Source organism: Lampris incognitus, chromosome 12 (assembly GCF_029633865.1).
Source record: "Lampris incognitus isolate fLamInc1 chromosome 12, fLamInc1.hap2, whole genome shotgun sequence".
Classification (NCBI taxonomy): domain Eukaryota; kingdom Metazoa; phylum Chordata; class Actinopteri; order Lampriformes; family Lampridae; genus Lampris; species Lampris incognitus.
The window spans coordinates 12,112,624-12,124,500 of NC_079222.1; the positions used below are offsets into that span (position 1 = coordinate 12,112,624).

Genomic DNA, 11,877 nt, shown 5'->3' on the forward strand with positions numbered 1-11,877 from the left:
ACTTGGGACAATAGTTGCTAAGTGGTTAATACTCACATCACAGCAGCATCGGTGTGGTACTTCTGCATCAGCGCAAAACGATCCTAGGTTTGACCCCAGCGCTGCGCCGTGTGGAGTTTGAACGCTCGGCCCCAAGTTTGAGAATGCTTGTTGGTGTTATGTACAGTCATGCACTTCAGGCGAATTTGGCACTGAGCTGCCCACAGAAATGAAAGAGAGCGTGAGTCACCGTGCGTCTGTGAGCCAGCCGTGAACTGAGCTGGCAGTCTTTCAGTGGTGTCTCCCCCGACTGTCCACCCAAAGTATGCCGGGATAGGATCCAGTTTCTTGACCCTGGAAAGTCCATTTGTGAGATAAGATAAGCTATCATGACCACGCTTTGGGGTGGAATGGATCGTGGATAAGAACATTGATGGATGAGACCGTGCAAAGGCCCTAAACAAGATTCTGATCACACGTCTACACTGGATTATGTCAAAGACCACTTACGCGACCTTGTGCAAAGGACGGTTTGAATTGACACTGCTGTGTGCACATTTTCACAAGCTCATATATTGGGGAATGTTAGGTTTAGAAAAATCAACATGAGTGTTCATAAATCATACAAACTAGGCCCATCCTACACAAAGTGTGCAACTGTAACCATATAGAAATTACTCAGCAGAACACCACACGTCCACATTGTAACGTATCACTACTAACGTGTCATGGGTTTGAAGTTTAAATCGAGGCTCAGTATAAGATCATATTGTAGCGAATTCGCGTTGCTGCTGCGGCGGTTCCTGCGGCTGCTCCCCGAATTGGCTACAATATGAGTTATTGTCATTGTATACATACAACGAAATCTCATTTGGCGACAGACAAAGTAAATGGTTTAAAAACAAGATAAAAACAAGGACAAACAACATTTAGTATAAACAAGTGAGGTAGCAAAAAAAGATGACGAGACAATAAAAGACAGCAGCGGCTTTTAGAAGCTCAGAATAGTGCCTGGGGTTACTGCACATAGTTGTCCATATTGCAGCAGCTTTACTGATAGGATTCAGTGCAGTCGCCAAAACAGGGAGAGAAAAAAAGAAATCTGCACCAAAATATATATTTTATACTTTCAATTGTATCTGAACCATCTGTTGATATGATATTAGCATAACGTAGTAATTTTAGAACAAATTCAAAGTTCCCATCGGGGTATTTAAAGGCTTAATTCACTACGAGTCCCAACATTTGTTTAAGCATGGCCACCAGCAGTCCCTGTTGACAAGCGGCTTTTGTATGTCTGACAGTCGCGCATCCCGACTCCGATAAACCTTCAAATTAAACCCAACCGGGTTCCGGTCCCAGAGCCCGCGCAGCAGATGCAGTGCGCATGTCGTGCGTCAGAGGGCGCAGCCACAATTTCAAGTCAATAGTCGGGAACATTTGCACAAAACCGGACATGTTTGGCGTGAATATTAAAACGGGACGGGGTCAGCAAAGAGACGCGAAAGTTGCACATCTAATCCGACTAAAATGTAAAAAAATAAATAAATAATAATAATATGGAGAAACGCGATGTTGCGCAATCCCGCAGCTCCGCCGTCAAGCGCGCGCGTTGACGTCTCCCCCATCATTATGTTGCGCGCGGGGAGTTGAGAAGGCAAACCGCCTTCCAAAGGGGAAGCGGAGAACAGGAGGGACGGCGACGGAGCGGCGGACACGAACCACAACAAACCCTCCCCCCCTCCTCGCCTCCTCCTCCTCCTCCTCCCCACAACTTCACCACCTTCTCTTCTTTACACTTTATATGCGTACGAACCCAACGGAGGGCGGCGGGATTAGTTAAACGAAAGCACAGATTCGCTTCTTCTCTCCCCCCTGCCTCTGTCCCTCCCCCCCCCCCGCTCTCTCTCTCTCTCCCCCCGGACACGTTACCGCAGCTGGAGTGGGAGATGTTTTGAGAACGTCGCGGAGACTCTCCGGAGGAGGAGGAGGAGGAGGAGGAGGATGAAGAGGGAGGCGCTGTAAGGGACGCGTTTCGAGACTTCCAAGTTTTGGGGGAAAGGTGTACTTTGAGGACGCGGCGCACTTTAAAGGCGGGTAGGTGGCTCCGTTCTCAGTTCAACAACTGGACAAGACGTACTCGCGTCGCCGCGCTACACCCCCACCCCCCACCACCTCACCCTCCACCCACATACGCATCGTATGGAATAATTAGGGGTAGCGTGCTGTTCGCCCGACGACGCCGGAGATGTGGCGCAGAACATAGGGGGGGCAGATCCGACAAGCGCTCAGCGTTTCGCCGTTGACCCGCCGCTCTCGCAGGCGTCTGCTGGATATGCCGAGAAAAGTTCTGGAGAATGAAGAAGAGGAAATCCCCGTAGCGCGGGTTTCTCTCCGGTTGCCTCACCGCCGTGTTTTTCTCTGCGATCGTCCCCCGATACTCGCGCTCAGGAGGGCAGGAAGACAGCGGCGGGGCTGACACGAGCTGGCGCGGGGACGCGGCGCGCGCTAACTTTCGTCGCCATTCACTTTAGTTGCACGTCTCGATTTTTTTGTTTTTTTTGGGGGGGGGGCGACCCGCCGAGGACCCGCCGATACTACCGGTCGACCGAGGCGTTTGGCGTGGTTAAACGCAGACAACCGACGCGGGAGCGCAGCCGGAACCGCTAAATTTGTGGTCCCTTAAAAAAAGGGGCGAAATAAACAGTGATCTAACTTGGTGTGTTGGAGGAGAAGGACCCCCCCTGGCCCCCTCCCCCCCCCCAGTCCCCCTGAACTGAAATGGAGGAGTGGAGACAATGTGGGCGATGGTTGATAGACTGCAAGGTTTTGCCCCCAAACCACCGGGTCGTGTGGCCGTCCGCGGCCGTCTTCGACTTGGCACAGGCCCTCCGGGACGGGGTGCTCCTATGCCAGATGTTGCACAACCTCTCGCCGGGGTCAGTGGACCTAAAGGAGATCAACTTCAGACCCCAGATGTCACAGGTGAGTTGAGCAGAAACACAACCCGCGGATCGCTTCTTCCCGCTGAGTCGCGAATGGCCGCCCAGACAAGTAAAGGCTGCTCTCCCACATGACACATAGTATCAGCTCCGCTCCGCGCAGCTGCCCCCAAGCAGTGCACATCCACAGGCGTCTGCTCAGAGCGCGGTGATCGTCCCCTTTCCAGATGTCTCGTCATGAGCACGCGTCCACAGCGTTGCTCCCCTTATGTGCTCGTGTTGTCAAAAAATCATGACAACTTGATGGCATGACGGTAAAATATTGACACACTGGAAAAGGTACCCAGCCGCTCCTTCTCAGCGATGCTGCACACCGCATAAAGTTGTTGGTTTGTTTCTTGGTCGATTGTTAAATATACCAGGTATCTTCCAAGTGGTATTGAAACGAGAAGTTCTCACAGGATATGGTGGGTGTCATCCACTTGAATGGGGGTAGGAAAACAATCAGCAATTTTAACCAAATAAATTCTCCCCAGAAATTCCACATTAAATGAATGGGATCAAAAAAAAAAAAGCCTCACCTGTCCGAAACCGGAAGTGGAGGAGCATATGGAGCTAATAGCCACATTGTGACTGGTCCTGGGTTACATAATTCAAAAACAGTTCAGTTTAACTCAATTTGGAGGATCGCTTGGGTGTGGTGTCTTCATAAAACAACCTACTAAGTGCCGGAAAGCCGAGACAAGTTAACAGAAATATTTGAGAAGTCTAGACGTACTTCTCGTGCTTGTCTTAAAATTGAGAGCTCAGCTGACCCTCTGAATCAGCCTGAAACCCAACTGCAGGGTTATTTCCAGATATTATTTGACCTGGGGTAAAGCAGATAGAGCGGACAGGACAAAAGTTATGCTGGACCTTTTGCCGGCCACCAAACAGTGACATGAGGAAGCGTTTATTGCCACAGGATGTTTACGTGACTGGGACAGCAGAGAAATTGGCCGCAACTTCCATTTTTATTGAATTGCATTCATCATAACGCAACCCCCCTGAAACACAGGCGAGCTGTCCTTCTGCTGTGCTGTCAGGGAAGTGCCACCATGAATGGAGGATGATTATCTTCTCGCAGAAATTAATGTTCAACTTACCCCCATTGTTTGTGCCAGCCTGTCACATATCGCCTTTTTATGTTTCCGCAAATTTAATCGAGCTGGACCCAGGAGCCAAGAAATGTACGAATGATTGTTGTAGTTTCGCCCGAAGAGGCTGGAATGGCAGCCGGTCGTGCCAGAGAGATTGACTTCTGGCAGCACAATTGTCTGATATTACACCAACGTAACCGGTTATTTTCCTGCCCGGTGCGGGATTCGATACGGGGTGTACTGCACCACAAGGCCACATCACTAACCGCTCGGCTAAAGGGTCAGACCCGTTAGCTAGGGCCTAACGTGTCTTATTAGTAGTTTACGCTGACACACCTTCCATAACCTCTTTCTGTCGTGGTGGTTTGGTTTTGTCTCTGTGTATGTAAGTCTGTCTGCCTTGCACACCCTCAGTCAGTCTGTTGCCGGTACATTATTAACCCTTTATTTATTTATTTTCTATGCACATTCCTCATTTGTCCTTAGTGGTTTCAGTTACAACCCCCCCCTCCCCCTCCGGTTACCACCAGTAGCCCTGACTGATCTCCTCCAGTAGCTACTGGCTTCCGTGATTACAGGGGGGGGGGGGGGAGGTCTGGATGGCATGCTGTATCCGCCCTCCAATCCCATGCTCCGGCCTTACTATGTCAAGCTGTGATGGGTCTAGATGTGGGGGTGAGGAAGACAGAGAGAGCGTGGGGTGGGTGGGGGGTGGGGGTATCCTCTGTGACAAATTGGGTTAAACAAAATCCTGGCAGCTGAACAGGGGTTTGTGATTTATGACAAGGAAAAGGTCGGTGCGCGTGTGCTTTAACACTCACAGAACACACTAATTCACTGGCTCAGCCAAACCGAGGGGAGGTGAAGCAGGGTGATTACATTATTTGCTCTGGACAAAAGTCCTCTCTCTCTTCAGCTGCTCCGTTCGCTGCGAGATTTATAGTTTGTGAAATTGACTTGTGTCTCCGAACATTCTTTTCAATTATTAAATCATGTTCACATCATCCACAAATATGTTTGGTGGTAAGTACATGTTGACACTGGCTGTGATTCTGCGTGACCGGGGTGCAGATATGGGGGGACTTGAGGTAGAGGTGTCGCAATATCACATTTTTCGCTCGACAAAAAAGAGACGGCACACTGGCACCCAGCTGTGTTGTGGGTGTGTGTTTAAGTTGGAGGAGTGATTGGAGACAGAGTTATTATGTGAATCTCTGAGTACATGTGCTGCTAAGAGCACAGATCACCCATTTTTGGAAACTGCCGAGCTTGTTTGTTAGGGATGCAACGATGCCGATACTGGACATCAGGCCCAACACTGGCTTAAAATGAGTTGTTGTTATGTCAAGAGATTTTACCCAAGACTAAAATCCAGTACCAAAAGCCATGAGTAACAGGTCATTAAACAGAATCCAAGTGGTTTGATTTACAGCATTTATGATACACGGGAGTCTGTATTTCTTTCTCTATCTCATCTCAATTATTTTGGCCATTGACCCCAAAACTACTGGTTTAAAATCTGTACTCTGTAGCAAAAGAAGCAGAACGGATCTGTACTCGATATTGACCAATATGTACAGATTAATACTCAGAATTAGTATCAGCAGTGAAATAGTGATATCGACGCATCCCTACTTTATTTATCCCTACTTTACATTTTTCACTGTAAGCAACACTATCGTGACAGACACAATGATGTGATTGCTTCTATCTAAAGACAAATTACTTCTGTTTTCACACTTCGCTGACAACTTCATTAATATTTTTGCACACACACACACACACATTTAGTTGAGTAAGGTTTGTGTTCTGAGGGATTAGTCTTACACAGCTCAGTGGTTAGGGCATGGTGTAAAAACTTAAGAGGTTGAATCCCCACTGGGGCCTTAAATGTCCATTATATGGTGTACACATCTGTCTCTTCTCAATTGTATTCAAAAGGATAAACCTAATTGTAACGCTACACGCTGTACGCGCACTATTTCACTCACTATTTATTTAACACGGAGATGTATGTGATGGAAAACATTTGAGTATATGTATTATCTGAGATTAAAATTCAAGTTTTGACAGTATTTGTCAGCCAAACCTGAATTTTACATACAAACAAATAGGCCCAATGCTAGGCCAACAGCTTACCCTGTGTTAATTTGATTTCATGATTATCAAATATCCCTAATAGAATCAAATGTAGTATTCTTTTTTGCCTTCAACAATGCCCGAGACGTCCTTTCCTCCTTGCATTCCTCTGTGCAAGTTCCTTGACAATGTTTGTTAAATTAAATCCATCTGGCAAGCGTGCTGGGCTTCAGTGTTGAGAATCTCTAGTCTGTCCTGGGACATTTTACTTTCTGTGATAACAATGCAATTAATTCGTTTTGAATTGGAAGGGCTTAACTTAAAATGGGGTCATATCGAGCCAGCTATTGACAAGTTCCTGTTTTTGAGCTCACCTACTTTCTCACGATGCCCCCTAAAAGCTTTGTTACATGAAGCTAATGCCAGAGTGACATCTGTGATTCTTGTTAACACTTTGGTCCAAAAACCAACTTGACGTTTGTATTTGCTGTCTAGTATATTATCTACTAACTACTACTACTACTACTACTACTACTACTACTTCTGGCTGCTCCCGTTAGGGGTCGCCACAACGGATCACCGGTTTCCATCTCGTCCTGTCCTCTGCATCCTCCTCTGTCACGCCAGCCACCTGCATGTCCTCCCTCACCACATCCACAAACCTCTTCTTTGGCCTTCCTCTTTTCCTCTTCCCTGGCAGCTCCATATTCAGCATCCTTCTCCCAATATACCCAGCATCTCTCCTCCACACATGTCCAAACCATCTACTATATCTTGCCTCTCTTGCTTTGTCTCCAAACCGTCCAACCCGAGCTGTCCCTCTAATATAATTGTTCCTAATCCTGTCCTTCTTCGTCACTCCCAATGAAAATCTTAGCATCTTCAACTCTGCCACCTCCAGCGCCACCTCCTGTCTTTTCATCAGTGCCACCATCTCTAAACCATAAAACATAGCTCACCACCATCTTGTAAACCTTCCCTTTAACTCTTGCTGGTACCCTTCTGTCACAAATAACTCCTGACACACTTCTCCACCCGCTCCACCCTGCCTGCACCGTCTTCACCTCTCTTCCGTTCTCCCCCTTACTTTGAACAGTTGATCCCAAGTATTTAAACTTATCCACCTTTGTCACATCTACTCCTTGCATCCTGACCATTCCACTGTCCTCCCTCTCGTTCACGCATAGGTATTCCGTCTTGCTCCTACTGACTTTCATTCCTCATCTCTCCAGTGCATACCTCCACCCCTCCAGGCGCTCCTCAACCTGCTCCCTACTCTTGCTACAGATTACAATGTCATCCACGAACATCATAGTCCATGGAGACTCCTGCCTGGTTTCGTCCGTCAACCTGTCCATCACCATTGCAAACAAGGAAGGGCTCAGAGCCGATCCTTGATGTAATCCCACCTCCACCTTGAACCCATCTGTCATTCCAACCACACACCTCACCACTGTCACACTGCCCTCGCACGTATCTTGCACCATTCTTACATATTTCTCTGCAACTCCCGACTTCCTCATACAATACCACACCTCCTCTCTCGGCACCCTGTCATATGCTTTTTCTAAATCCACAAAGACACAATGTGACTCCTTCTGGCCTTCTCTATACTTCTCCATCAGCATCGTCAAAGCAAGCTGCGTCTGTGCTGCTCTTTCGTGGCATGAAACAATACTGATGCTCGCTAATCATCACCCCTCCTCTTAACCTAGCTTCCACTACTCTTTCCAATATCTTCATGCTGTGGCAAATCAACTTTATACCTCTGTAGTTACTACAGTTTGGCACATCACCCTGACTCTTGAAAATTGGTACGAGTATGCTTCTTCTCCACTCCTCACGCATCAGTCATAGTGCCAACATTCAAAGTTCCGACTCTCGCCTTCACACTCTTACCCTTTCTCCTCTCCTGCTGCCTCTGGACATGTCTTCTCCTTCTCCTTCACCCAACGGTAGCATAGTTTCCACCGGCAGCCTGCTGGCCAACAGTGCCGGTGGCACTCGTTGGTAACCCAGGCCTCGACCGATCCGGTATGGAAATCCGATTTATGATTCGCATGTTTGATTTGAGAAAAGGTTTTATGCCGGATGCCCTTCCTGAGGCAACTCTCCCCATTTATCCGGGCTTTGGACTGGTACTAGGAATGCACTGGTTTGTGCATCTTCAGTGGCTGGATTAGTACACTATCCACTGTACAATCATTTTTCCATGTGTCAGGTACCACACAGGCCACATGCCGCTAGACAAGCACGGCATAGTTTGTGTTTCTTGATCTTGCCAGATAGCTCTTGCCAGTCATTGACCCCTACAGTCCAGGAGAGGTGGTAGGACAGACACCGATCAGAAAAAAGCCTGCACGACTCACAATATACACAGTCCATCTTCGGAGAATAGCATAGCCATGTACGAGGGACCTTACAACCAGACTTAGATCATTTGCAGTAATAGTTATTTGAGACGCACCTGCCGTTTTTATCCCTGGGAATGGGTTCCTCAGGTTTGCACTAACACAAATCAAGTATGGTCCTCTTCACCGTGGGATCTGAAAAATTAACTCTGGATACTGTTCATCATTTTCTACACGTGGTTACGTCCTCTTAATTACTATCATCAGGCTCACTCTCCGTGTCTACCTGTTGATCAGGTGGGGTGCAGCTAGGAGCGTTAGCCTCCATGTTGCTAACAACAGATCTACGTTTGTCCTGTTATCTGCATCTGCGTTGGCCTCCCCCACATTTGTAATTGCTTTCTCAGCCGTAAATATTGAAGATATTTTCGGTAGTTTTGCTTGATGTTTTTGTTTTGTTTCTCATTTTGCTGTTTTTGCACTCCACTGAGGTATTTTCGCTTGCTCATTTTGAGTTGCTGCTGCAGAATTGCCATTTCGCGGCCAATGTTTCACGTGACATCAACACAAGGTTAAAGTTCAAAGTCACTGGGCCGACTGTGATTGGATAACACAGAATACCATTTAAAAAAATATATTCATTTTAAAACTATTTTAAGGTTGATAGCACAGTAAAGGTTTGCTTCTTGGCTATTTTTAAAAAAAAATATAGATTTTAATTTTTTTTATTCAACATTAGGGGGCCCTGCAGTGGGTGCCTTGGGGGCCCCTCCCCTACACCTCTTGGCACATATTTTTGGCAGGACCGACTAGTGAGGCCAGCACTACAAACATGAATGTCCCTGACTGACTGATCATAGTCAGAGTGACTGACTGAGTGATTAGTTTGACATGACTGGGCTGCTAGATCAGGTGACCAACGATGGTTCCAGGTTGTGGTGACCAACGACGTCGCTGGTAAACACGGAAGTGGAAGTTTCCCTATTAGCTTTGAATCAGCACAGCGGTTCGCATGCTAATGAATGGAATATATTGTTGCTTGTGAATAGGTGTGTTTATCTTGTATCATATCCCCATTAGGACACTTTGGCCTTGTGCACAAACTGGGTGTACCTAAACATACTATACAACATTACATGTTGCGTATGTGGAGTTGTCTGTGAAGTTAAATTTAGATAAATTGGTTTGTGACTGGAATGTCTGTGGTTTGGCAGGGCAAGGTGGGTTCTAAAGGCAAACAAGACAACCCCAACAACCAAAGTACCCTTGAGCAGGACAATTAAATCCTAATTGAGCAGTCCGGTGACCAAAAAAATATACTGAGTCAAAGATTGCGGTTGTCTTGGCCACCTCCATGGTGTGAATGTGTGTAACCTTAAGAATGTAAGCAAAGTTTTATTGAGACAGAGTATGCAGGCTCAGCAAATCTTCCCTGAATACAGAAAGGTTGCACCCCCCCCCCACACACAAAAACAACAATAACAAAAAACAAAAGTGACTTCAGGCAGTAGGCTATTCGGTAAGCTTACTGCACAAGACAGACTTGCAGTGAGTGTCCTGCCTTGAATTTTTCCAGTGCACTATGAGGCTGATACCTCCCTTGCTGAGATGTATGAAACTAGAAAACACCGAGCAGTTTACATTTCTAAGTCGGAAAATTGTAATATTGCATAATGTTTGAAGATACCCAGGTTTGAGCTAGGGATGTTAATGATTAATGATTAATCGATTAATTGCCGTTGAGCAAAAATGTATTAACCAACAATATGTTTTGTGTACCATTTCTCCGGCGCTCATGTATTAACTTTTACACCACAAGAGGGCGCACTTCATTTTTGCGTCTCTGAAAAGCTACTGGCGCAACAAACGAAGAAGCTGTGCTGTAGCTATGTTCATTTACTTAAATACAAACCAGTTGGATTTAAGTTTATTGTGGAGCGGTTCAGAGTATTTTTATTTTCCTGTTGTACAGCACTTTATGTTGATTTAAAAATGGGTTTAGTTTGGTTTGCCTTGTTAGTCTAGAAATGGCAGTAATTGCGCCCCATTTGACATTGTTTTGTTTGGCGGTGCCATTTGTTGAATCAAGACAAGTGGACAAGAGCAGCGGTTTGGAGCCAGAGCCTTATGGTTTTATTGTTCTGTCAGTTTATTTTTTTTGTGCTTCGTGAATTAATGTTTCACATGAACGTGCCGCTAGAATTGTTTAAATGAAACTTATAATGGAAAAATACGTTTGTTTTGTATCTTATTGATTATTAACGATTAATTGATTAATGATTATTAACGTGTTCAACTATCGGCTAAGGAAAATGCACGAAAATTGCAGCCCTAGTTTGTAGGGCTGCACCCGAGTCAGATTTCTTTGAATCGATTTAGATTTGGCTGTCCAATACATCGATTCAACTATTCGTCCCTATATATGTAGTATATAAATCCAGTGAGTGAAACAGGCTTGTACTGTCTCATAAAGAATTTACTTGACTCACTGGATTATTTTGCTTATTTGTTGAGCACTTTTCCCAGTGTTTCTTTTAACAAAGTTTATATATATATATATTTTGACCTAAAACATCATAAATATAATAATGCAGTTGCAGTGGACATATGGACATAATTCACCATCACTTGTTGTTTGTATGAAGTTGACATGTTCACTTTAAGGGCTCGGGGTGTGGCTACGGTGACGTAGCGCCATGTGGTTGGGCGGGGTGACGTGGCGACATGTGGTTGGGAGGGGTGACGTAGCGCCATGTGGTTGGGTGGGGCTGGCGTATATAATGAAGTAAGCAGCGCCTGCGCGGCGGTGATCAGGGAGGGAAGTTGTTTGTCTGTTGTCTCCCAACTCCCACACAGTAATAACAAGAAATACCTCCACAGTACGGTATTTGTAATGGAGAGAGAGAGAATATGCGTATAGGTATAAAAACGGTAAAGAAAAATGTCTTACATTTCAAACTCCCGAAATGCCGCTGTCCCAGGAGCGGGTCGCGACTGGCGGAGGCCGGCGGTTTGACGCCAGAGACGGGAGCCCGCTCGGGGCTCTCGCCTCCCCGCCCAACCGGGTAAGTGGAAAAAACCACAGGAGCGTTTAAATCTCTCTTGTGAGTCTGAACGCTTTATTATTTCATCACCACCCCTTGCGTCAGATTTACGCTTTGAACCCAAGATTACGAGGGTAAACACGCGAACAGTTTAAGGGAAAACAAAGCACACAGCAATGTTTACGCGAGCTGGCTTAAAAATGGCGACGACGGCGTGGCGTTGTTCCCCCTCGGGCCGACGAGCCGAAAACGCGCCGAGTACTCCGGCCGTTCGTTAGTACGGACCAGTGTGTATAACTCGGAATTTTTAAAATAACAGGCTTTACGGAGGTCAGGATGCAAG

The 11,877-nt window shown here is 46.3% G+C and overlaps 1 protein-coding gene across 2 annotated transcripts in view; it reads left to right on the forward strand.

The window, feature by feature from the left end:
• Window positions 1-1,949: 1,949 nt before the first annotated feature.
• vav2 (vav 2 guanine nucleotide exchange factor) overlaps window positions 1,950-11,877 on the forward strand; it is a 288,662-nt gene continuing 278,734 nt past the window's right edge. For both annotated transcript variants that reach the window (XM_056290387.1, XM_056290388.1), the window contains exon 1: window positions 1,950-2,964. In XM_056290387.1, coding sequence (XP_056146362.1) covers window positions 2,761-2,964 — 204 coding nt within the window. In that variant the 5' untranslated portion in view covers window positions 1,950-2,760. The remainder of the gene's footprint in view (window positions 2,965-11,877) is intronic.